This window comes from Tursiops truncatus, chromosome 11, assembly GCF_011762595.2.
Source record: "Tursiops truncatus isolate mTurTru1 chromosome 11, mTurTru1.mat.Y, whole genome shotgun sequence".
NCBI classification, from domain to species: Eukaryota; Metazoa; Chordata; class Mammalia; order Artiodactyla; family Delphinidae; genus Tursiops; species Tursiops truncatus.
The window spans coordinates 63,868,415-63,895,179 of record NC_047044.1 but is presented as its reverse complement, the minus strand read 5'-3'; the positions used below and the strand labels follow the sequence as shown (position 1 = coordinate 63,895,179).

At 44.5% G+C, this 26,765-nt stretch overlaps 2 protein-coding genes and 1 long non-coding RNA gene across 9 annotated transcripts in view; 2 read left to right on the top strand and 1 right to left on the bottom strand.

Moving 5' to 3' along the window:
* LOC141275883 (uncharacterized) overlaps positions 1 to 26,765 on the top strand; it is an 81,308-nt gene that overhangs the window by 3,636 nt on the left and 50,907 nt on the right. The gene's annotated exons all lie outside the window — the stretch shown is intronic.
* Positions 5,416 to 6,231, top strand: H1-7 (H1.7 linker histone). The gene has a single exon (XM_004327372.3). The coding sequence runs from the start codon at positions 5,416 to 5,418 to the stop codon at positions 6,229 to 6,231; it is 816 nt and encodes a 271-aa protein (XP_004327420.1).
* Positions 11,119 to 24,387, bottom strand: ZNF641 (zinc finger protein 641). Of its 7 annotated transcripts, none has more exons than XM_073788755.1 (7): positions 24,231 to 24,329; positions 23,236 to 23,459; positions 21,355 to 21,563; positions 20,640 to 20,731; positions 19,318 to 19,447; positions 18,406 to 18,519; positions 11,119 to 17,537 (listed from the first exon to the last, which is right to left on the bottom strand). In XM_073788755.1, the coding sequence occupies exons 3-7, from the start codon at positions 21,536 to 21,538 to the stop codon at positions 16,783 to 16,785; spliced, it is 1,275 nt and encodes a 424-aa protein (XP_073644856.1). In that variant the 5' UTR covers positions 21,539 to 21,563; positions 23,236 to 23,459; positions 24,231 to 24,329; the 3' UTR covers positions 11,119 to 16,782. The 7 variants fall into 7 exon arrangements, with proteins under 7 accessions (XP_073644856.1, XP_073644857.1, XP_019790087.1 ...); XM_073788756.1 differs by having other exon boundaries at positions 23,236 to 23,448; positions 24,231 to 24,255; XM_019934528.3 differs by lacking the exon at positions 23,236 to 23,459 and having other exon boundaries at positions 19,318 to 19,405; positions 24,231 to 24,387.

Genomic DNA, 26,765 nt, shown 5'->3' with positions numbered 1-26,765 from the left:
TTTCTTGTGTTGAGTAAAGGAGGAAAAACCCTTTCCTCCTGCAGTGTCTCTCCAGTGCCCTCTACTGACAAGGCTTAACATCATGTCAGCTGGAAAAGGAAAAGTATTTAAAAGGCCCAGATCCATTTTCACATATCCCACAACAAAGGGTGAATTTGGTGGAGAGGCAATAAACTGGTAACTGGAATAGCTAGTATGGTAGAAATTATGGTAGGAAAAGGAGAATATGTATTGCTTGTTCAAAGCTTTGATTAGTGAAATGATATAAGAAAAGAGAGATGGTGCTGCAATTTCTCTTCCCTAGGTGGAAGAGGAAAATTTGAGATCCTTGTTGGGTTTACTTGTGAGATGTGGAGAATTCTCATTCTGAAATTTTTCTTTTATACACCATTTACCTTCTCATCTGTAAATGTGAATAATATTATCCACTTGTCAGTGTTGTTGAAAGAATTAGTGATAATTTATAACTAATTGTAATGCCTGGTCCATAGGCCTTCAATAAATAGTAGCTCTTCTTCCCTAGATGGAGCAAAGGCTGACAAAAATCCATGGGAGAGTAGTTGTGTTAAAATTTAAAAATGGGTATTATTTTCCCAGGAAATGGAGAATTGTTTTTTTGGTTTGTTTTGTGGTACGCGGGCCTCTCACTCTTGTGGCCTCTCCCCTTGCGGAGCACAGGCTCCCGATGCGCAGGCTCAGCAGCCATGGCTCACGGGCCCAGCCACTCTGCGGCATGTGGGATCTTCCCGGACCGGGCCACGAACCCATGTCCCCTGCATCGGCAGGCGGACTCTCAACCACTGCGCCACCAGGGAAGCCCGAGAATTGTTTTTTGAATTGAAATATTTAAAACTGGAATTTTGAAGAAAAAATTGGGGGAAGTTATACAGTATAATACAAGAATGTGTATTGTTAAATGGGAATGCAAATAAAGCCTGCTTTTGGCTGTATTCTTTAGCATGGAAAAAAAAAGCAATTTTTAATAAGTGAATTCAGTTTTGTGGAACTTTAGGTGTTTAGAGATTAGGATAGAAATAAAGTTCTTCATGGTGGGATTGGTATATCAAATTGGGCATGTAGGTATGAGATGTTTTAATTCTCGGACTATAGGAGTTAACATATACATGGTAAATGATTGCTACTTTGCAAATTTCTGTTTCTGCTTTGGCTTCATTTGTACAATATTCTGGGAATCTGAAAAGGGGTGGATGGCTGGGAATTATGATAACAGAATTGAATGATCCCCAGGATGTAGTGTTATTGGGGGGCTGCAGTATGACTGTGTCTTACGATTTCCCAAGCCTCATGTTGAAAGTATAAATCCTCAGAGAAATGGGTTTTCAGCTTGAGATGTAACTGACTGTAGTAGAACAGTTCTTAGATGTCCCATATTTTAGACTCATGGAAAGACTTAACTATTAATAAGCCTTGGATGAAAGACTTAATTTGTATAGCATATCTTTGTTTGGGTTAGATTTCAGTAATACCAAAGCCCATATTTCTTTCTTGCTGTCATTTTTTGGGGGGATATAGATTTTATGTATGTGGGGATGGGTATTCTTAGAGCTTCTTGGGAGGGGTTAGGGAGACCAGATCTTCATATCTGCAGGCTAATTGCTGAGAGGTTTGCCTGGCCCTCCAGTAAGATCACCTGGATCTAGATTCTCTGTACTCACTTCTGAACAGTTGGGCTGAGGATTAAAATGATGATGTCCAATTGCCAGACTGTCTCCATGCTTTTAAGGAATCTTGATATTTTATCTTTGCATTCCTTTTTGTGAAACCACTTTAGTCCTCCCGAAAGCCATGAGTGGACTAGTGGGCTTATTTGCTCAGATAACTGTTGTGGGGTTCTTTGCATTAAAGTGGAAGGCACAATAGTTCAGGAGAGGAAAAGGGTTTTAGAATATAAAACAAAATGAGATGGCAAGTTACTTTTGCAAAAAAAGAGCTAGCAGTTTAAGGTCAGTTGTAATAGATTGTTGAACAGGTTTCTGTCATTCAGTTTGGGGAGAGATAAATCAAATCAGTGCAAGATAACTGAGTCAGAAAGACCTAGCCCCTGGGAACCCCAGGCCTGTGGATCAGGGAAGGGCAGTGAGATATAGATTGAGGTTAGATCAGAGTGTGCTACTAAATTTTGCTGTGCTCTGACATGGAGTTATCCTTGGTGACGTTAGAGTTATATAACTCTGTATGAGGGAATGAGATTAATAAAACCTTGATGTTCTTAGAATTTAGTATAGTAATTAAAGGTTGCTTATTGTCTAAATCAACGAAGATACTCTATAGACACCTCATAGAGGCATGACTACCCTAGAGGAAGGGTCTTGTTTCCAACCAAGGACAAAACGATCTTGCTCTGGAACTTGAAGCAGAAGGATTACGACCAGACATTATTCCCAAGTATACTTTTTCCTCTCCCCCCACCCCCTGCCACCTCCAGCCCCCAGGACTTCCAGAAATTAAGAGCTATTGTTCTTTCTCACAACAGGGTGGTGCTGTCCTCTCTAGGTGATAAATTCTAGTTTGTAATCATAGACTATTAAAATTGGAAGGGATAGTTCAGTCTTATATTTCTGCAGCTGGGGTTGGTAATTCCTGATTGGGGGTATGATGTTGGTTTGCACTGACTGTTTTCCTGAAGAAATCATTTTTTCCTGAAGTATCTTTTCCTTTTGGGGTGTCAGATAATGGGGGTTAGCAAGTAGATTTATTCTAAAGAGGGAGGGATTGGTGCTATGGAAAATGTCAACTGGCTTTCTTGCCCTCTGAACCAGCTGAGTGGTGGTGGGGCATTTGTTTCCTACCTCCCATTTTTGGTTATTCCTCTATTACTTACAGCATATTTATACAGAAATCTATGTGAAATGAATGGTTATATATAAATCAAAATGTTTGCTCTTTTTTGCCATAGGTGTTTTTGATATTTTTTTCATGTATTTCTTTTCCTTTGATTTCAACCTCTCCCAAAGGTTTCCAGTTGGCCTCCTTTCTAATCACAGGGGTATCAATAAACATGGTTGTTTGATCTGGTTCTTGTCTTTCTTTTGTGATGATACCATTATGTGCAGCCAACCTGTTTTTACCTGGAGTCAGCTGATTTGAAGGTCAGACTTCATTGACTTTCCTCCTATTCTCAAAGCAAACGCTTTTGTTTCTTTTTTTCTCTGGTGGTTGCCCCATCCTGTGACCACTGGCCTATGCAGCCATGAAGAATAGCCACAAATGGGAGAAATCAGCACCATGTGGTTCTGCCTCTCCATCTGGCAACTCTTCCTTGATGCACTGTCCCTGTGCTGATGTGTTAGCCCCTGCCCCTGGAGATCCTCAGCGTCACAGTACTCTGCCCTGATTAAAAGATTGGGAGAAGGTACAGTGAGTGCTTATAGATACTCTTGATTCTGAGCTGTGATTATAAACTTCCCTCTAGTCTATAATGGAGATGTATAAGGGGGTGGGGAGGGTCAACCTTGGAGAAAAGGAAACCTAGCATAGTAGTTTTAAGAGCTCAGGCCTTAGAATTAAGTAGACTTAGGTTTAAATCCAAACTCTGCCATATACTACTGTGTGACCACTGACATCTGTGTCATTATTATTGTATCTGTCCTTCACACCTTGGCCCTAACCCACCTTTCCAGCCTCATCTCCTGCCACTTCCCTTCTCATTGTCTACTCTCCCCCACCCCCCAACACTTGTGTTTTAACCAGGAACTACCTGGGAGCTTGTTGGAAAGGTAAAATCTCTGGATCCATCCCAGATCTAATGTATTGGAATCTGTACTTTATGAAGTAAGTGCACATTAAAGTTTAAGAAGCACTGGTCTAAGCAACTTCCTGGAACTCTGATTCCTGGAAGAAACAATGCCACAGTCTAGCCTATGACTGCAGATTATATGTGAATGTTCTCTGGAAAAGTATGATATGCTTTGCAATTTGACGTATTCTTTGAATTATCCCAGCTAAACTGTGTCCAGAATAAGAGGTCCTTGAGCAACTGGCTTCCTTGGTTGCCTTCATTTCCAGTCCTTTGAAATTCATCCTGCTCTTTTCTCCTGATTTTCTGGGAGTTTCCTTCTGAATCCAGAGAAAGCCTCCTCACCAGCAAGGAACTTAAGCAGACTCAATCAAATGCCTGCTATATATAATGAAGGATAGTGTTAGGTACAGCATGGGGCATAGAAATTCAAAGACTGTCTGACTCTCAAGGACCTTTTTATTTAGTTGGAAAGACATTAACATTCAGAGTAAAATAACTTTATGCTAATTGTATGCTTTATATTTGAGTAGCCCTTTGTTATCTACCATCACCTCTTTTGAATCTTTGCAATAATTCTGTGATATTGGTAGGAAGGGATTATTAAGCCTTTTTATTTTATTTTTTTAGATAAACAAGTAGGATTCAAAAATATTAAGAGATTATTAATGTCATATGGCTATTAAAGAGCTAGGATATGTATCCATATTTTCCAGGTGCAGGTTTTTTTCTTTTTTTAAATATTGTGCCACATTGTACCATCTAATACCAAATTAATTTAAGATAAAGAAAAAACAGTATAGGATTGCAGAAGTAATTGTGGGAGTTAAAAGGAGAGATTATTTGACTGAAAGAGTCTGAGGAGGCTTCAGTGAAGGAAGCATTTAGTAGGACTTTGAAAGATGAGCAGGATTTATCTGGACAGGGAAGGGATAGGCAATCAGGACAAGAAGCAGAAAAGCACAAAGTCTGTTCGGAGAATAATGATTAGACCAATGTTCTTAGGCTATTTGGAATCTGGATTGTTCCAATCCAATTAAATGAAGCATCTGAACTTCCTAGGTGTGGGAATTATGTTTAGGATAGAGGGACCACAGTGGGTTCTTCCTTTGTTTCATAGTCTTGCAAAAAATCGACCGTGCAGAGAGTCAGGGAGATATGACTGCATGTATCTATCTGGTGGGACCTAAAGGTGGGAGTTTCTCGGCCGGGTTGTGTTTTATAGACTACTACACCTACTTTCTGAAGGCATCGTATTACTTGTGGATGGTTGGGAGCAACTTCTCTCACTTTGGAGAATGTGGGTAGATGGCGTGCAGGACCACAGGAAAAATAGTGACCTTCAGAAAGCAGCTGAGATCAAGATCAATGAGAAGTATGAACATAAGAGCAGGAAACAAAACCCTGGACATTATGAAGGTGATTCTTTAGGTCTGCATAGGCTCTGAAAATCCGGATTGGTTTAGACCTAGAAGGAAGTGGCGTCTGGTTGGCTATTCAAAGTGAGAAAGACCCGCTACCTGGTTGGAATCTGCCGCCCTCTTACTAGGACGTGACGTACCTGCCTTTGTGACGTGGCCCAGCCAGCCTCAGCCTTAGCTCACACCTTGGTGAGTGAGGTCCAAAGCCAGCGGCCCCGCGGAAGTGGGAGCGGGGCCATGGCTGAGGGGGCCGAGACCATGGGCGAATCCCAAGGTGCTGACGTTAAAACCCAGCAGACCACGGAAAACGTCCTCGGGGGACCGCCGAGGCGGGGCCCGCTCTCCGTGCTCAAAGTGTCCCAGCTGTTGCTCCAAGCCATCGCTGCACACAAAGGGCTGACTCTGGCAGCTCTCAAAAAGGAGCTCAGAAATGCCGGCTACAGAGTGAGCAGGAACTGCGGCCACCACTTGCACGAAGGGTCCGGGTCTCGTGTGAAGGGCACCCTCCTCCGGGTCAGCGGCAGCGACGCCGCCGGCTGCTTCAGGGTCTGGAAGATTATGAAGTCGAAGAGAAAGCCGGGACGCCAGAGTTTGGAGGAGGGTGTCCGCTCGCCCAGGAGAACCCTTCTCTGGACGCGGAGCCCACGCAGGCGCTGCGGGAGACGCAGGGCGGCCAAGAAGGCCCAGGAAGTGTGGAGACAGAGCTTGAGGGCAGACATGAGGATGAGGAGGCTAAGGCCAAGGGCCAGGGAACCGGTGAGTTCCAGAGCCAAGGAGGAAGGGAGGGCCAAGGCAGTGGACGAGGGGAGAGGACGGACCGAGAAGGAAGACATCAGGCCCAGGACCCCAGACAAGAAGAGGCCACGCTCGAAGCCCAGGGAAGCAAAGAAACAGGCCCCGGAGAAGCCGGTGAAATGTACCATCCAGAAGCCAACCTCCGTTAAAACCGACAGGGCTTCGAATAGGCGGGGGAGGACTCGTGACCCAAGGGCTGCTCGCACAAAGACTTCCGTTAAATCTGAAGGTCCTCAGAATGCAGCCAGGAATCCATAGTGCGGGAGCAACTTCCCTTCCTCCGGGCACAGATGCCTTTCCCCGCAGGCTCCAATGAGAGCAGCTCCATACTCACTGAAATGGGCAAAACTATTTACAAGACCTTTCCACCACATTGTGTCTGTTTCCTCTCTGCCGCACCTGGAAGGGAAAGGGTGGGTATTGAGGTGAGACCTGTAGCAGAAGCTTGACGGGTGAAGAGAGAAAAAGGAGTTGAGATTCGGTTCCTGTTGCAGGAGCCAAGAAAACGCCTTTCAGAAGGAAAGAAAACAGGTAGAAGAAAGCCAGCAACTTCATGGGATTAGACGAAGTGTTGAATTAATGTTAGATACCCTAGCAAATACATATTGAGTTCTGGGGGGACGGGCATGTAAGGAGAGAAGTGTGGGGATCACTGGGGCAAGAGAAGAATAGACAGCCTTTAGGCTAAGTGGTCCCACTGATCCAAAGTGTTCTTACCTGAAATTCCTTTTAGGAAAAAATCCCTTCTCCCAAAATTGATTGTAATGGGTTGGTAGTTTTTGCCCTGATTTGATAATTGTTTTAACTTAGAAAATATGTCTCATATGTTAATCCTTAGTTAAGTAACAGTGTGTGTGAAAGCTAGCACAAGGCTTGACACATGGTAGGTGCTTATCACAGAGAGTTAAATATGAGTATAACTAATTTGTGATGGAGTGATAATGTGCTACAGCAGAAAACTACACTGGATCAGTACTTAATGAGACCAGGATTCTAGTCAGAGTTCTGCCACTCTGACCTTAGCTGAGTTATTCACTTAATCATTCATGGTCTTGGTTTCCTTCTCTGTAAAAAAAAGTTGGAATTGGACTAGGATTATTTTAGGTGATATTAAGTGTCAGCAAAATGATAAGAGGGACTTAGACATCATGGTATATGCTTTGATTGACAAAATGCATTAAGGGAATTATCAACTGGGAAAGTAATAGCTCCTAGAGAGGAAACTATTAAGATATACAGAATGCATATCAGAAATATAAGACGGAGAAGGCTAAATAATGAATAGCTAGGTCTTTGCTCTTCTTAAAAAAACAACATGTACTAAGCATTATATACCAAATTGGAGCAAATGTACGATTTCTTTGGGTTCTGAAAGCAGGGCTTAAGCACAGTGCGAGAGTAGTTCTCAGGCCATAGGCCATGACAGGACACAGAAATGATGCCTAGGGAAGTAAACATCAGTGTTTTTTTAGAGTATACCTGACCAGTCTTTCCCCAGGAAAGTCTGATATCTTCTACAAGGGGGAACAGGATTTGTATTTAAAACAAACAGACTTAAGTGATGCTGATATTCACTCTCACACCCTTAAATGGAATCACTGCTTTAAGCCTATACAGTGTAACAGCAAAATGCTTGCAGTGTATCTCATCAATAGATGATTTGAACTTTGAAATCTGCCCCTGCTGTAGTTAGGTTTATTGTGCACTTGAATTGTCTGTGAGTGGCAGAATGAAGCAAACAGTCAGAAAATAGAGACCTGAAAAGAGGTAATGAGAAACATTGTCTATTGAACACAGAACAAAATTAATCAAATGCTCTTGTGATAGCCAGATGTATTGCTCCTTCATAGTCCCAGGATGTTTTTACCTAAAGAACAAGATGGTCTGGAATTAGAAATCCTTTTCCCCTAAGTTAGGATGGGAAGGACACTGACAACAATTTGTTTTCTAGATTTCCTAAGAATCTTCATGCTTCTGTTTGTATTATGATGATTTCTTCATTTAAGCAAACTTCATTCACTCAGTAAACTTATCAAATTTATTAAGTGCCAGACTTATATAACTTACATAGCTAACAATGGTCATTTCAGATTATTTTTCATTGATAAGCTTTAGGGTGGTTCTGATGAAATATGAGAAATGACCTTAACTCATAGGTAGGCTATCCAGATTATCTAGACCATACTTCTGTGGAAGAAATTCCTAAGAATAACTCATCTCATCCCTATTGTTCACAAATGACTAAGTGTCTGCGAGAGTCTAAACCCTTTGCTGGGACTAAAGATGGATAAAACATAATCCCCACTTTTCAGTGCTCACATTCTAGTGGCATATTCGGGTATTTAACCTTGGTCAGAGCAAATAGGACATCCCTGACATCAATTCTTTGCTCTTCTTTTATCTCAACTGCCTAGTGTAACGATGATCAGAAAATTGTTGGACCTTAGAGTTGTAATGTCCTCTAGCATCAAATATTCAATAGTTGTTGGAAAAAAATACAAATGGCCTTTAAAAATGTGAAAAAAGTGGGCTTCCCTGGTGGCGCAGTGGTTGAGAGTCTGCCTGCCGATGCAGGGGACGCGGGTTCATGCCCCGGTCTGGGAGGATCCCACGTGCCGCCGAGCCGCCGAGCCGCTGGGCCCGTGAGCCATGGCCACTGAGCCTGCGCGTCCGGAGCCTGTGCTCCGCAACGGGAGAGGGCACAACAGTGAGAGGCCCGCGTATACCACAAAAAAAAAAAAAAAAAAAAAAAAATATATATATATATATATATATATGAAAAAAGTGTAACTTTACTCATAAGGGAAATGCACATTAAAACAATAAGACAGCATTTTTAATCTAAAATGTTTAAGAACCTACTCCATTGGTGAGGCTGTGGGGAAACAGGCACTCACATACAATGCTAGTGGGAGTGTAAATCTCCATGACCCCAGTGGAAGAAATTTGGCTTTCAGAATTACAAATTCAGATGTCCTTTGACCCAGTGGAACCACTTTTAGGAATTTACCTTTTAGATATTAATGCATTTGGGAAAAGACTTATGTCCAAGGTATTTCCTGCAGCATTGCACTAAATGATATTAATGGAAATATCACTAGGGGACTGGTTAAACTGTGAACCTTCAATACAGTGAAACAGCATACAGCTACAAAAAGGGGGAGATTCTCTATGTATTGTTATGACAAGCTCCCCAAGATAAATTAAGTGGAAAAAATTCAAGACGTTGAGTATACAGACTACCTTTTGTGTAAAATGAAGGAAAACATATCTCTTTGCAATTGTATAAAGAAACTCTGGAAGATTACACACAAAAAATCTAAGTGGTTCTCTATTGTGAGGGAAGGTGATGGGAATTGTAGGAAACACATAGAAATGTGTTTCATTTAACACATTTTCAGATTCGTATAAATTGTAACTTGTTCAAAAAGAAGGTAGAAATTTCCACATAATTGTCAGTTATAGCTTTTTCGTTTATAAGGTGGTTTATACTTTCGCATGCACTATTTCATTTTACTTCACTACAATCTCTTAGATTTTAAATTAAAAAGCTAATGTTTAGAAAATGTACAATTTAGAAATTGACTTTTAACTGCAAACCCAGTGCTCTCTTCACTACAGTTATAGATGTTGAGTGGGGCCTCACCATCTACTCATTAGCTTTACATCTTTTTTTATGTAGGGAAAGGTCAGAAGTTTAGAATTCATTTATACACTTGAGTGTTTTAATAATTTAGCGGTTTCTTGTAGGGAAAAGTGTTCTCCAACACATTGGGGGGAGTGTGTTTTCAGAACATGAAAATATTTCCATTTGTCAGTGGTCTCAAAGCAATAGATTTCTCCTATTCTTCTTTCTCCTCTGAGGACTTCTAACATGGCAAGGCTGTCTGGTTGGGCTGCAGATCCAGCCAAAACCTAAGGGCCTAGCAAGGACAGGAAGACAGGTTGCTTGGGGAATTAATTGATGGACACCATGCTGGAAAGGACTTTAAAAAAGCCAAAGAATTTGGAAGAGAGGAACTGCAGACTGACGGAGTGTCAGCATGAGTCCTGTCAATGCTAGGAAAGACACTGATAGGAGAGTAAGTAGAAGGAAGTCAGGATTTCAGTCGACCACTGGAACTGGCTGAGAGAACAGGCCCATCAATGAACAATCACAGTTGTGTTTCTCCTCCCTCTGTCAGTTCCTTCCCTCTTCCCCTTTTTGGTTAGGGGAAAGATCAGACATGTCAAACGTTTTACTCCAAGTGCCTGGGGGGGGAAGTAAGAGTGAACGCAAGAAAATAATGAAACATATGCAGTACGAGGCAGGTAGCAAAACAGCCTGGCTGGTGTTAAGAAAGCTGCAGAGGCAGATCACCCCCTAAGCAGTAGGACTGAAGCTCTTGAAGGCAACTCCCATGAAGAAGAGCAAAGCCTTTGGGCTGCACCCAATGCCTGCAAAGTGATTCCCTCTCCCCACCCCAGTGAAGCTCCATGGGTGAGAGGCCATGTCAGTGGGTCACAGGCTGGTGGTTTTACCCAGGCCAGGTTTCCATGTTTTTTCCCCACACTGTTTCTTACCCTGTCCTCTTGATACCCTCTACCAGATGCCCATCCTCTTCACCCTCAAAGGTGAATGCATCTGGTGGACCCAGTTCCTGTCTAACCCCATCTGTGCAGGTTTCCTCTGGCTTCCCCCAAACCTCCAATAATTGCAAATTTGTCTAGGGGGTCAGTTCAGTCACCACCACCACCTCAGGCTCCAGACTCAGGCTCAGCACTCTAAGGGTCTCTCAAGAGTGGATCAGCCCTTAAACGACCCTGAGATGGAAGGTGTCCTTAAATTCATGTGCTAGGCCCTCACTCAGCTCACCCTTGGCCCGGCCTGCTCAGCACTCTGCTCCCTGAGGCTCCAGAATGGGTTGCCTCCCTAGTTGTTGGGAGTGACATCTGGGAGCCAAGACACTAGGAGGGAGGTGGGGAGACCTAACTTGTGGTATCTTGAGGTGTGTGTTTTGGGAGGGGCAGTGAGGGGGCTCCTGCATGGCTGCGTGACTCCCCCTGGAGCCATCTGGTGTTTCCCACTCTGCTGCAGCCTTTTTATCAGGAGAGAAGAGCTGAGAATGGAAGGGAGAGGAGAGGATGGAGAAAGGAAGTCAGCGACACAGCCAATACATCCTTTATTCAACTGACAGGGATCATACTGTATTATAGATCTCTAAAGATACAGATGAAGGTCCCTAGTTGGGTAATCAATGGGAAGTTCACTGTCCATCAGAGGGAACCAAGTCAGACAATAGCTAGAAATCTGGCAGGCACTAGGCTGTTGGGCTGGAAGGCCAGTGGGCATACACCCCCAGAGTTGCCTGGAAGAGGGTCCCTTGGCGCACAGTGTCCTGAGGTGTGGCAGGAAAGTGGTGGCAGTGGAGGGGTCGGCTGAGGAACATGCTAAGTACAGGGGCCATCACCATACTCAGTCTCCCAGGCCTGGGACAGCCAGTGCCTGGGACGTAGTAAGCACGCCAAAAATGGAAACTTCATCAAGGGAAGAAGAGCCTGTAGGGAGGGAGTAAAGAGCCTGGATTTGGCAGTACAGGCAACCTTGGCCAAGCCCAGATGTGCGGAGATGTGTATGAGAGAGAGAGGTAGAGTGGGGAGATGGCAGCTGAGATGCTACAGCCAAGCCAAGAATCTGAGGGAAGAAAGTGGGAAATAGGAGCAATGGACTCTACTTAGGCTTGAAGATGACAGAAAAGAAACGCGACAATAGGCAGAGGGACAGGTAGCAAGTGGGCTCACGATGGAATGGAATTGGCTAGAAACGTGAAGTGAGAAACTATAATGGAAGAAGGAGGGGAATTGGGAAGAACAAATACCCTTGGAAAGGTGTGGCATTCCCCAGGCAAAACAAAACAGAAAGCCAAACCAAACCAAACCAACTGAAAAACAGAAGTGGGAGTGAAGAGTGGAGGAAGAGCTCTGCTTACTGGATGGAGGCTGTGGCAGGAAAGGAGAGAGGGAGAGCCTGAGGCCTGGAATTGAAGAAAGCTGTAGCCACCCTTCTCTGCCTTAGGAGACAGGGGTTGATTGCCTCCCCTAAAGAAACCTGGGTTCACTCTAACCTTCTGACGCTGCAGAGCCCCACAGAGGTGGCAGGTTTGCAACTATCTTCATGGGTATGTCTAGGAGAGGGGGTGGAGGAGGTATCAGGGCCAGGGCCTGCAAGACAGATCCCTTCCTGTAGCCTGAACTGGACAGAATCTTCAAAGCAGGAGGAAGCAGTTTTGACATAGGTACCATGGCTTAATTGGTTACAACCTCTACCTAGTAAACAGAGTCTAGGTTCAAATCTTGCTTGTGTCATATCTTACTAAATGACCCTGGTTTCCTCTTATGTCCTGGGGGCTCTCTAATACTCCTGCTGCCCTTGCCCATGATTTGGGTTGACCAAATCATGGTTAGGAATCCTCTGCATGGCCCCTTATTGGTCTCCAGTGCAATTGTGGGGTAGGAATACGTGGGTCCTTAGGGGCTTGGGACAGATGGCCTTACTCTCTACCTTTGTGCTAAATGCCCACCCCGCCTACCTCCAGGGCAACTTATTAGGCCTGAAAAAGGACCAGATAACTAACAAAGGAGGACCATTTCTTTGGATTTTTCGGTTTTACATTGGATTTACCTTCTTTGAGGTGTCTGCTCCTTTTTGTCTTTTCAGATTTCTAGACCCATGAATTCTCAATACCCATTTAAGAAGCTCCAGCCCCAACCAATTACAACAGCTTGGTAGTTACCCCACCACAGTTTCTGAAATTGGTGACTAACCCAGTTCTTTCACTGACTTAAGGGTGGGGGAATAACTTGGGACTCGAGAGGAATTGAACTGAGGAGCAACTAGCCTAGGATTTTGCAGAAAATAAATCTGAGAACAGGGGTGTGAAGATTCCATCTCTCCCTATTTGAAGACGGTGAGGAACCACTGATTAAAATGGAATTTGAATCTCCTAGCCAGTGGTTCTTAAACTTAAGCCTACATCAAATACCCTGGTTAAAAGGCATGTTAAAAGACCGATTCCTGGGTTCCATCCCCAAAGTTTCTGATTCAGTTTGTCCAGGGTGAGAATTTGCATTTCTAAGACAAGTTTCAGGTGATATTGATGCTTCTGGTCCGAAGATTGCATTTTGAGATCCATGGCCTAGTACAGCACTCTGAGGAATAGAAGTAAACTTTGCCATCTCAGGATCTCTAAGGGGCCTAAGGGAATAGATTTCACTTTTCCGTTGTTGCCCAACCCCACTCACCCCCATCCAGTGTACTCAACTTAACAGAGATGGAAAGAACTTGTCTTCTGGAACCTCTGGTTCTGAGTCAGGGCTCACCTTGCCCTTGATGGAAATAGGAAACAGTGGTTTGACTGTAGGAGTGCTGGAAAAGGGAGGATTTTGTCCCCAGTCATCACCCCTTTGCTCCCTGAAGGCGTAACATCACTTTAACAAGGGAAAATCTTTTCCCTTTTCCACTTCCACTATCAGAACTACAGTTTAAAATGTAGATAGTTCTGAGAAAGCTAACCCTTTGGTTACAATCTCCATTGTAAGGGATTCTTTGCAGAGATACTCTGATGGGGTGGAAAGGCAAGGATACTTGGGCTCTGAATAGGGTAGAGGCACCACACAGAGGGAAAAAGGTGACAGGTCCCTAAAGATGGACTTCCCTATTTTACATTTTGCTCAGAGAGAACACGGAGATATTTTTTATTTAAAGGGGATAGGATAGGGTAGACATGTGGCAGAGGCAGTTGGGAGGAAGATGGGAGTGTTCCCTGTGGGAAAAACCACTCAAATCTCTTTGCCCAGCTGATGGCTGTTGCTTATTTTATTTTTCGTCCAAGGGAAGTGGTGTTGGACGGAGGTAGAGAAGACAGCAGTACAGCAGAAATGACCTAAAGGGATGCCCCTTCTGCAGAATGCCCTTAGACGCCATGCTGCCTTTCAGTTGGGTGCTATGAGTGCACCTACACTTTGGGGGCTTCACTTTCTCACCTTACAATTACTAAAACAGATCAAAGGCTGGAGGTTAACACCTGGTCGTTAAGAGGCATGATCCGATGGTACGGACAGTCACCTCATACAAGTCTTTAAAACAAGGTTCGTGAGGAGCTGGATTTGTCAGCATGTCATATGAATTTTTTAAAAAACATAGAGTAGAATGTAAGCACTACCCTTCAAGTCATTAAAGACTAGACACTCCTTATATCCTATTGCCTCTGGTATCTTAGTCCTTAAAATGTTTAGTGATCCTTGCCTTGTAATTCTTGACACAAATATATAATGACCATATTGGGTCAGGGTGACTCCCTTTCTGTGACCCCTGTTTAGTGACTCCATGGATGAGCTCTGAACCTGTTAAATGTGTATGCAAAACTAAGTGAATTACTAAGATCTTTTTTTCCTCAAAAGTGAGTTTCTGGTTTTTATCAGATTCTCAAAAGGGCCTGTGATCCAAAACAGGTACTGAACCATTGCTCACAAAGAGCTGATGTGTATTAATGAATGAGGCATAGTGGGAGGGTAAAAGAAATGGCATAGTCCAGTTTTGCCAGTGGAACCCAATATTTTCCTGTGCCCTGGGGCATCTCCTAATACTGATCCTAAAATGCTCCTGTCTCTGAGGACCTGGGACAAGGATGCCTTACAAAGGGCTGGCCATTTTGCTCTATTCATAGGAACATAAGCAAGAGAAGTACATTCTGGGCAAAGAGGGAAGGTTGCTCTGAGTAGAAGGGAGGTAGGGGCTGGGTTGCTCAAGTCATATCCACTCTAAGAAGCCCAGTGAGCAAAATGACCCTATTTTTGGCTCCATTTGGGCCCAGGACTCTAAGGAGCTATGATTCACCCAGTTTTTCCCAAGCAAGTGGAACAGTCATTAAACTAGACTGTTGCAGCTAACTTCCTCTTGCCTCTCTGGTTAATTCCACCAACTGTGGTTGAGAAACGTGTGTTAAGGAAAAACCGGAATCTAAGCATTAAAGAGAAAATATCCCACTTCCATCCTCTTTGCTTTTCTCCCTCCCTAACCCCAAACTGTTCTTACATACAAGGTAATTTTTAAATGATAAGATTGGTATTAACACATCATCAACAAAGAGAAACAATGACCAACTCATCAACTAATGGATGCTAGAATACTTATGCAAGTTCTGGAGTTAAGAGTCTTAGTGCAGACACCTTTCCAGAATTGGGAGGAAAATCAACCAGAAAGCTCATTACCCTGCATCAGCTGAATAGCTAAGCCACAGCCATTTCCCCTAAAGTTCTGTTTAGGGGAATGAGATCCACAAGAATAACTCTGCCCCCTTGATGAGGCAGTCAAGGTCAAACAAGAGTGATGATAACAACCTGCAGGCACTGTGACTCCTGCCTTAATTTCGCAGCACTTCAAACAAGACCAAAAAATCCACTAAGCACAAAGCTTCTATATGTACCTTGCTTAAAATCAATTAAGAAACAGCTCACCTCACTGAGGATGTCTCTTTCTCTCTCCACTTTGGCAAAAAGAATCTGTGGCCCAGAGATTCAGACCTAGACTTAAATATCCACAGTTGTCTTGATCTCAGTGATACTGGGGAAGGCTTTATATCTCAACTCCCACAACTTAACCCTTTCCACTAGGGCTCCCTTGATCACTCAGCTTACTTACTATCTTGAAACAAAACAAAAAAATCCTTACAATCCCCACTACCCTCATCCCCAGAACACAGCCCCTAGAAAATCTAGCTTATACAGTTTGCACTTTGCATGCTCTCTTCAAAGACCCTGCACACAGATACACAGACACATAAAGACACTGTCAAGAGGAAAGGGGTCTGTTCAAGGGGATAAAGTATTTTTCTTCTGCGTGGGCCTGGGTTACTTGGGGGTATAAGGTCCATCTCTTAGCACTGTAGTGTGGTCTCTCAGCTGGATATATGTATACGCAGGGTGAAGGGAGCAGGAATAGGGGTGAGAAGGTTATTGTTTCTGTTTTTCAGCAGGTTGGGTGAGAGGTTTGGATGTATGTTCAGATGATCGGTGTAAGGATGATGGGCCCACACAATAAGAAGGTCGGCCCCTCAGCTTTCATCTGGATAAAAAAGGGGGCTCTGGGTGCCTGATCACTATCTCTTTCCTGTTTCCTCGTTACTCTCTAACCCAGTGTTCACCAGTATGTTTCATGGAGTCACCAGTTCTGTGGGATGTGAGATAAAAAGGATACTGAAGTCAAATAAATTTAGGAAACACTGCATTAAAAGAGGCTTAACCATTTGCTCTACTGCATAAATTTTCAGAGCCTTTAATATGCCAATATGGTCTTTCTCTTCATATATATATATATGTATATATATAGATAGATAGATATAGATATAGATATAGATATATAGAGAGAGAGAAAGAGAGAGAGAGAGAGAGAGAATAGTTATGTTACGGAAGGGTGATACTCAAAATATTTAACGACTGGTATGGCATAAGCTCCAACCAACCAATCCAAGCAGTTTGGGCCTTAGCCAAAAACTGCTGGTACCACTGTACCCTGGAGAATGGGCTCAGGCTGAATATCAGCCCATGCAGTAGGCACTGTTTCCCAAAAGTTTTGCCCAAAGAACTCTACTTTATGTGGCATCTCATAGAACTGGTGAGAAATACTCTGGCCAATGCTGGAACCTCATCTTTCTAGGGATGGACTGGGACTCATGACTCTGGCCACGGGGGTGCAGGAGAGGGTCAGCTCTGGCAGAGACTCCTGGTAGCACCGGTTGAAAGATGTGACCACAGCTGCAACAGAAACAGATTTTAAAAGACAGATGTCCCTCTGTCCCAGCTGCTCCGGGGACTCTGTCCCTGGTGGGTCAGCAGGTGCCTGTCCAGGTGATGTTTACGGCCGAAGCTCTTCTCACAGCGCGGGCACTGGAAGGGCTTCTCCCCGGTGTGCGTCAGCCAGTGTCTCACGAGGTGGTGCCGTCGGCCAAAGCTCTTCCCACACTCAGTGCACACGTGGCACTTCGGCACTGGGGGAGCGCGCTGCCGCTTCCGAGCCCCAGGGCTCTCTCCAACCTCTTGGCCCTTGCAGGACTTGCCTTCTGCATGTACTCTCTGGTGGCTGGCCAGATGGGAGTTGCATCGGAAATTCTTGCCACACTCAGAGCACTTGCTGGGTTTGTCATGTAGGTGGGTTTTCTGGTGTCGGATCAGGTGATGTCTTCTCCCAAAGCTCTTCTCACACTTGAGGCAGCTGTAAGGCCTCTCCCCAGTGTGTGTTTGCTGGTGCCTGGCAAGGTGGGAGCCCCACACAAACTGTTTCCCACACTGGGGGCACGTGTGCGGTCTTAACAGGGAATCCATTTCTGTGCTACACAGAAGGTTTGAGAAGCTATCTTCCTGAAGAAATGGTGGGCCAAGGAGCATGCCTCTGGAGCTCCTGGGCATGGAATCCCAGCTCTCATCCTGCTCTGGGTTCCAGAGAACGGTATCTTCAGACACACTAGATAACATTCTGGGAGGTTCTGCTTCTAGTTCAGGGGTATCCCCTTCGTGCTCACTTCCATCTCCTGTGGAAAAGGGAAAATACCGACCCCAAGAGGGGAGTCACAAGGGAGTACCCCAGGACCTGAGTCAGAGGTGAGGTTGTATGATGCCTATTAGGGCCTAAACCTCACCCCATAAAGGCTGAGAGAACAGATTTTAATGTTGTATAAGACAGTGCAAGAGGTACAGAGGTTAAAAGCCTAGGCTTAGGAGACAGATACCCAATTTCGAATCTCAGCTTTCCCACTTAACTTCTGTAGGCTTTCATTTCTTCTTCTGTAAAATGGGAATCATTATAAGATAGATGTTATAAGACAGATAGTACCTGCATATAGTAAGCACTAGTAAATGGTCTATGCTATTGTTGTTACTTATTTATTACTGTTATTTATTTAGCACTTAAAAAAAACTATTAATCACCATCTTCCTGCCTAAGCATAGATGGAGAGAGTTAAGAAACGTGCTACAATCATCACTGGCTGGGTGACCACCTGTCAGCACTAGAGACACTGTGGAAGGCATTTCCACAATGGGTGGCAGGTTGAACAACCACAACAATTAACATTTACTGAGTGCTTATTATGTGGCTGGTACTGTTCTACTATGGTTACATATTTAAATCTCACGATAATTTATAGATGAGGAACCCAAAGATAAGTTAATTACTTTTCCAAGGTTCCACAGGTATGGTCCTGGATTCAGGTCTACAAAGTTTAGCTCCAGAGCCTGCCCTCTAAACCACTGTGTTACACCGTCTTGCTTTTGAAGAAAAAGATCTCTAAACCTTTCAGTACTGTAACTCTCTGAGGCAGAGGACGGATTAGAGGGCCGTGTAATGATGAAACTCCAAAAGGGGTGAAGGCCGTGGCTGAGTGTGTTCTACGTCATTACCTGTATATGTGACCTTCAGAATGTCCCTCTCTTCTAAGTCCTGGGGGTCAGGAACCCATTGCTCTTCCCCTCCTTCTAGTTGAGAAAGCATGTCCAGTTTGGGGATTGGAAATCCTGCCCATGGGAAAGGAAAACAGAGATGTCAATTAGTTCAACCGTAATTCTCATTTCTGAAAAAAGCTGTTTCCTAGATTATTCCCTGGAACTCTATAGATAAAAGAAAGGCCAGGGGACTTCCCTGGTGGTACAGCGGTTAAGACTCCATGCTCCCAAGGCAGGGGGCCCTGGTTCGATCCCTGGTCAGGGAACTAGATCCCGTGTGCCGCAGCTAAGACACAGCGCAACCACATCAGCAGAGAAATATTAAAACATGAAAAGATAGAAGGCCAGATACAAGGCTTTCCCTCTTCCCCCCTCCCGTTTCTGTTCAGTCCCTCTTCTTTCTTTCAGAAAATCATACTTTCTTCCCAATGAGTGCTCTCTTCCACTCAAATTTCAAATACTTCCAGTCCCACTGTCTTTTCTGGTCATAACTTCACTTAATTAGCCCTACTGCAGCTGTCTCACCACCTACACTCCCATCTTTCCCTAGGTGGTTTCTGAGTTTCCAAGGACTCAGTTCCATCTCTTAGATGTCCTTCTCTCTGCTTTGAAAGAACCTCCCAATTCCCAACCAAGAAGAGCCTAAAGTTCTCTTCTCTAATAATTCACATCATTTTGTTGTTTTTAAAAATATGACACTTTACTTCCATTCCCTTTGAATTAACTCTAGCATTCTTTCTCTAGTGGAAGCTTAGACAGATTCTCTGCCTAGAAAAGAACCCCAAATAGACGCTCTCCAACAGCCCTGGAGCAGACGACTCCATTCTCCCAGAGCACAGTCATTTAGTGGCTGGGGAAGGTCATGCTTACTTAGAGAGACTACTATCCCACAGTTTTCCTGCATGACGTATTCTCCATAAAAGTCTGTCTGAGAAGGGTCCAGGCTCCGCCACTCCTCCTGAGAGAAACACAGTGACACATCCTTGATGGTTACCAGGCCCTGAAACAAAATGTAGCATCATCTGTCAGCAGCTGTTCCTTAAGGGAAATGGGTTCTCAGTATAAAAGGCTGAGGTAGTAGTAGAGGGGAGAGGGCAAGAGAGTGTCTAGAAAAAGAACTGCCCAGAGGTCCCTGGGCAGGGCACATGGTTTTGGTGAAGAGGAAATGAGGAAAGGGGTAAAGGTAATGGTCTGTGAATGAGTGAGGAAAACGGCTGTAGAGGATTTTCCCAAATTGGGACCATGAGAAGTTGGAAGCACCACAAACTCTTTGGGCCCTCTGTTTAGTTACAGGTGTCTGCCCAGTCTCTTCTCACCGGCCTTATTCTTTTCCTTGTAGAAATTGTGTCCTAGCTCCTCCTTTCTCCACTTGACCTTTCCTTTCCTATCAGCACAAAAGAATATAGAGAAAATATTCTTTCTTGCCCCCTTCCCCTATTATGCCATATCCTTGTCTTTTAAGGCAGCATAGTGTGGCAGTTAGGAGCCCAGATTCTGGAGCCAAATGACTCCTAGCTCTGCCACTTATTAGCAGTATGACCTTACACAAGTGCCTTAATCTTTTCCTGTCCAATTTTCTCATCTGTAAAATGGGGACAACTGAGTTTCTCTCAGGGTAAAATGAGTTAATATACATAAAGCACTCAGAGAACAGCAAGCATGGTAAGCACTTTGGGAGTATGGATACTACTACTACTATTATTACTGTCTTCCCACGGCTCTCCCCTTGCCTTCTGAATCTAAACCTGTTTTCTCTCTCTGGCTCTGCCCCTTTTTACATCTTTCTATCTTCTATTCTTTTCCATAAATGCTCTATCATCCACCCAATCCTGTCTACTTTATGTTCTTCTAAGCTTCCTTCAGGTCCTCTTTTCCTAATATTTCCAGATTCATTTCTTAAAGGACATTAATGAATTATTCTTAAATTCCCCCTGTGGATAGCACAGCCATCCATTAAAAAAAAAAAAACAAAACACCTAACCTCTAGGAATTCCCTTCTTCTCATCATGCCTCCATTCATTTTTTAAAAGGGTATTATGAGCCCCTTGGAAAGGGACAGAATCTGTTCAGACATAAAATGGACATACCATTAGTGGTCATGTGAAATGACAAATCAATGGAATGATGCAAAGGCTGTAGAAAGGCAGCGTTGAGAAAACCCTGAGAGAGGCCAAAGGAAGAACACAGCCCACCTGTGATCCAGCTGCAAGCAGTGCAGCTGCCATCTCCCAATCTCCAGTGCTCCCTTCCTGGGGAATGGCAGGAACCCAGGGAGCCGACTGAGCTGGTGAGGGGAGAGAGGAACCATTAGACATGGAGCATCCATCTTTCCCAGTTAGAGCCTGGGCCCTATTTTAGAGGGGCTTAAGGGTCACTTTTTTTTTCTATATTTATACCCATTGGTAAGACTCCAATGCATAAATGTAGTAGAAAAGACCCTCCCTCAAAATATCCTGAAAGGGTACTGAGTGGTTGTTAGTAGAGTATTTATCTCATCCATTTCTACTCGACTAGCTGTGGTTTGAACTTATATTATTTGAATGTAATTTTCATCTTGTAAAGTGCATTTTACTGAGTGTGTTTTCCAACAGCAGTCAGTGTTTCTGTCACTTCCTTTGTCTCCCATATTTGTTACCACTAACCATGTAGCACGTGGAGGGAGTGATTATGCAAGAAACGGGAGAAGCCCAGTTACATGGTTTGCAGAATCCAGGTGTTCATTATATTAGTATTTCTGTGACCAGAGTCCAGAAGTTCCTTATATTTCTGTGACCTAGTCCTGGTACTGACTATGCTGTGCAGTCAGTCCATGGCGATTTGGGGATTTTTAACTCTACTTTTTCAACAGAGATTAGAAGACTATTCTCTGCACTGTGCTTCCCACACACACCCCCTCCGGGCTCTCACCCTTCTCCTGAAGCGACTGTGGCTCCTCTTCAAGGTCACAGCACAGGTGCTCCAGTGGCCCTGGTGCTGTCCTCCATGGCCCCTCTTCCTGGCTTCCCCTTTCCACCTGGGGCTCTGCTCCATCCAGCTGAACACTCATTGACTCCCATCCTGTCCCCAAGGCTGCAGTCTGTTCTGAAAGCATCTTTGCTACAAACCCAAATTGTGACCTGGAACAAATTCATATCAGTTATGCCCATGAAAATGGAAAGGGGTGATATTCCTAAGGGAGTTATGGAGAACAGCCCAGGGATAAAAGATGACACTGGATAGGAGGAGCTTGATGAAAGATGAACTTTAAAAGCTTGATGTGTTCCAATCAATTGAAGCTGAGCCAGAAAAGAGCAGGTGCTACATAGCAAAGTCACAAATGGTTATTTTGGGGCTGGAAGAACTTCATTTTAAAAAAAAAGAACAATTCTGGAAATTCAAAAGCTATCAATTAATTTCAACAACTGAAAATACTTAACTGGAAATTTCAACCACTGAATGTAAGCAATCTGGAAATATGCAGGACAGGATGCAAACAGACTTGCATTCAACAAAAACAGATGTAATTACACATAAGATTTTCTGCCACAAATCCCATTCTCATCAGTTAGTTTAGAATGAAATGATTACTATAGGTAGAAATCCTAGTCAAAGGGTGTATTTTTTATGAGGCTGTACCAAATGGTGCCTTACTTAGGACAAGCCTCAACAGACAGACATATAACTTGTCACTCTGTTGCAGAAAATGAGAACTGGTAGTAAATATGGTAGAAAGATCAATAACTTGGAAAGCAAGTATAAGACTCTAAAGCAACCCTAAAAGATAAGAGAAACTGTTGGTCAGTGAGGAGCTAATGTCTGATTGGGAAAAGAAAAAAAGAAAGGGTTTGGACTAGGTAGAAAAGGGGAAGCAGGTGCTGCTAACATGACCCTGGGGTGAATTAACAGCCCTGTGATTTAAGACACAGGAAAGAACCTGAGACACAGGATAGAACCAGTCAGATCTCATTATAAAAATGTACTCAATTTTAAAGAAGCGTATGGTCAAGCCAGAGTGTGTTCCATCAGAAGAAACAAAAGTGAAGAAAGGGATGGGAAATATGTACACTGGGGGAAAGTTCAAAACAGTGGACATAGTCTTCTCTTGACTAGGGAAGAAGGCTGATGAATGATGCTGCCAATGAATAAAAAGAGATGTTTTCTATCTCTATGTAGATCTCTTCTCTTGATTGCAAGAGAAGAGATTTAGGTTAGATTAAAAAAACATTCCTAATAATCCTGCAGTGCATAGGACCTGGTTGAAGGCTTTTTGCTCTGGACATCTTAGGAGCAGGACAGGTTGTGTTGTGATAGCGGTCTCCCTGCCTTACAGCAGGGAAATAGTCTATGAGACTGTGAAGAGTCCCTTTTTGCTTGGCAACGTCATATTTTTGTGATTCTTACTCAATGCCCAAGCAGTCAGAGCCAGTGAAAGTCTTCCAAAAACAGGTCAGAACCTTGGTAACTGTTCTGGCTCACTCATATCCACCCAAAAACATTTGCAAGAATCCAGGAGCCCAGGATTGGTAATGACAACTGTCAAGTTGTTTATTTTCTTGCCTATTTGTCTTCGACAAAAGAGGTAGGTGGGAACTCTAAGCTCAATGCACAGGAAGGGAACAAATTTCCCTTTCATCTCAGAAGTCCAGAGATGTCTCAGGGCCTCATGGGAGCATCCTGGACTGATTCCCAGCTTACAAGGTTTCCTTTTCAGAGAATTCTCATGAGAAAGGACAATTCCCAATAAAGCAATAAAGGAAAAGTTCCATTTTAGCTTTTTCCTCTGAATTCCAGCCCCTGTATTCACTTAACTTTTAACATGTAAAGCATGGATTCCCTCTCTTCACCAGATGTCTTCCTCATTCTCTAGCTCCGTTTGAAAGTCCTCTTTCAGGACTTTACCTCTAGGTAAGTATCTGGACACCTCTGAGACCCACTTCTCCATCTCTCCAGCAGCAGAGTCCCTTGATAGGAAGCCTCTTTCACAGGCCAGATGTGAGCCTCTCCAGACCACTGACAGAAAACCTGTGGAAGTGCTAGCAGAAATATCAGCAAAGGAGGGGGCAGGTACTTGTCCTCAAACTGCATTTGCTAAAATATTTGCTCTCTCAGAGCCAGCATCTGGGCAGTTAAGGTGTCAGCCCTAACCTGGTTTCTCCCGGCTCCAGGATGATCCCAGGCCTACTGGAGTCGGGGTTCTAAGACTTTCACTTCCCCCTTTTCCTCACATATCTGGGGGGCATAGCACCTGCAGAAGTTGGTTTCTGCAGCAAGTGTTGTTGGATAGGGAAAGGGCCATGCTACCGAAATGAGTAGTCCAAGGACACAGGGACAGTCGCGCTGTCAGAGAAGCCTGGCCCCTGTCCCGGGCGGGGCGTGGGCGGGACGGGCGCCCGCTCCAGAGTAAGGTTGCTTCTGCCCTCCTTGTCACAGTGCCCCTGGAGAGGGTCAGATTTCAGAGAACCCGAGAGAGGCAGAGCTGGAGCAGGGGAAGTGAGGTCAGAAAACAGGTTTCTCGTGAACTGGGGCATGAGCAAGTGAAGAAAAAGGAGCCGCGGGGTAACCTGCGAGCGGTGACAGCGGTGCGAACCCGCGGGGCCTGACAGCGACGATGGGGGGACGGGGAGACGGGAGGGGCGAGCACAGAGTGTCAGTGTGGCCGACCCACATCCCCCCAGAATGGCAGCGACCCAGAGGCCGCGACGACCCTCCTCCCCGCCCCCACGGGTGACCGGCCCCACTCACCGCCCCGGGAAGCCAGGCGTCCCTCCCTCCAGCCGCGACTCCCTCCGCCCGGCCCCACTCACCCCGGTCGTCTTGGCCTGTGGCCCGGTGCCTCCCTCCCGGACGCCGCCTGCCCCTCCCCTCTGCCCTCGCTTCCTCGGAGCCGGCGGCCGCGGAGCCAGCGACAGGCGGAGACGGCGGCCCAGCGGGCGCGGGCGGGGCGGGCACAGGAAATCCCCGCCCGCTTCCGGGGCTCGGCGGCCGCGGCGGCGCCGAGGGGCGTGGGGGCCGGGGCGGGGGACGGGCTGCGCCTCCAGGGCCCCCAGGCGGCCCGGACCCGCATCTCGGCGCCCGACGCCCCTGGACGCCGTGGGCCCAGGCGCCAGGATCCCGGCCGACCTTGGCGGCTCGACCCCGCCCTCTCCCTGACTGACCATCTTCCGTCCTGGCCACGCGGCCTCCCGTGGGGTCCTTTGCACACAGGTTCATTAATTACCTCGACATTTAACAACCTATCCTCACATGCCAACGATCGATGTGAGAGAGATTTCTCGAGACAACGGTCTGGAATTCCTCAAGGAGCTCACCTTCTAGGTTTCAGGATAGCCAGGGTGATGATAAGGGGCTGGAGAGAGCGTTGAGGAGGAGTCACTAATTCTGAACGAGGTTGACTTCACCAAGACGTGTGTCTGAAGTCGGCCTTGCGCCTGCATTGTCCAATTTGCGGGAGCCACCAGCCTCCGGATTGAGGTGTGTTGTAACATACACACCAGATTTAGAAGACTTAATTAACAAAATGTACAATAGCTAATAAGCAATATTTTGAATATGTTCGGCTAAAATGTATTGTTGATATTCACTTCACCTACTTCTTTCAACTTTTTTTTTAATACTTTATTTTTTAACATCTTTATTGGGGTATAATTGCTTTACAATGGTGTGTTAATTTCTGCTTTATAACAAAGTGAATCAGTTATACATATACATATGTTCCCATATCTCTTCCCTCTTGCATCTCCCTCCCTCCCACCCTCCCTATCCCACCCCTCCAGGCGGTCACAAAGCACCGAGCTGATATCCCTGTGCCATGCGGCTGCTTCCCACTAGCTATCTACCTTACGTTTGGTACTGTATATATGTCCATGCCTCTCTCGCGCTTTGTCACAGCTCACCCTTCCACCTCCCCATATCCTCAAGTCCGTTCTCCAGTACGTCTGTGTCTTTATTCCTGTCTTACCCCTAGGTTTTTCATGACGTTTTTTTCTTAAATTCCATATATATGTGTTAACATACCGTATTTGTCTTTCTCTTTCTGACTTACTTCACTCTGTGTGACAGACTCTGGGTCTATCCACCTCATTACAAATAGCTCGATTTCATTTCTTTTTATGGCTGAGTAATATTCCATTGTATATATGTGCCACATCTTCTTTATCCATTCATCTGATGATGGGCACTTAGGTTGTTTCCATCTCTGGGCTATTGTAAATAGAGCTGCAATGAACATTTTGGTACATGACTCCCTTTGAATTATGGTTTTCTCAGGGTATATGCCCAGTAATGGGATTGCTGGGTCATATGGTAGTTCTATTTGTAGCTTTTTAAGGAACCTCCATACTGTTCTCCATAGTGGTTGTATCAATTCACATTCCCACCAGCAGTGCAGAAGTGTTCCCTTTTCTCCACACCCTATCCAGCATTTATTGTTTCTAGATTTTTTGATGATGGCCATTCTGACTGGTGTGAGATGTATCTTATTGTAGTTTTGATTTGCATTTCTCTAATGATTAATGATGTTGAGCATTCTTTCATGTGTTTGTTGGCAGTCTGTATATCTTCTTTGGAGAAATGTCTATTTAGGTATTCTGCCCATTTTTGGATTGGGTTGTTTGTTTTTTTGTTATTGAGCTGCATGAGCTGCTTGTAAATTTTGGAAATTAATCCTTTGTCAGTTGCTTCATTTGAAAATATTTTCTCCCATTCTGAGGGCTGTCTTTTGGTCTTGTTTATGGTTTCCTTTGCTGTGCAAAAGCTTTTACGTTTCATTAAGCTTCATACGTTTCATTGTTTATTTTTGTTTTTATTTCCATTTCTGTAGGAGGAGGTGGGTCAAAAAGGATCTTTGCTGTGATTTATGTCATAGAGTGTTCTGCCTATGTTTTCCTCTAAGAGTTTGATAGTTTCTGGCCTTACATTTAGGTCTTTAATCCATTTTGAGCTTATTTTTGTGTATGGTGTTAGGGAGTGATCTAATCTCATACTTTTTTTTTTTTAACATCTTTATTGGGTAATCTCATACTTTTACATGTACCTGTCCAGTTTTCCCAGCACCACTTATTGAAGAGGCTGTCCTTTCTCCACTGTACATTCGTGCCTCCTTTATCAAAGATAAGGTGACCATATGTGCGTGGGTTTATCTCTGGGCTTTCTATTCTGTTCCATTGATCTTTCTGTTTTTGTGCCAGTACCATACTGTCTTGATTACTGTAGCTTTGTAGTGTAGTCTGAAGTCAGGGAGCCTGATTCCTCCAGCTAGGTTTTTCGTTCTCAAGATTGCTTTGTCTATTCGGGGTCTTTTGTGTTTCCATACAAATTGTGAAATTTTTTGTTCTAGTTCT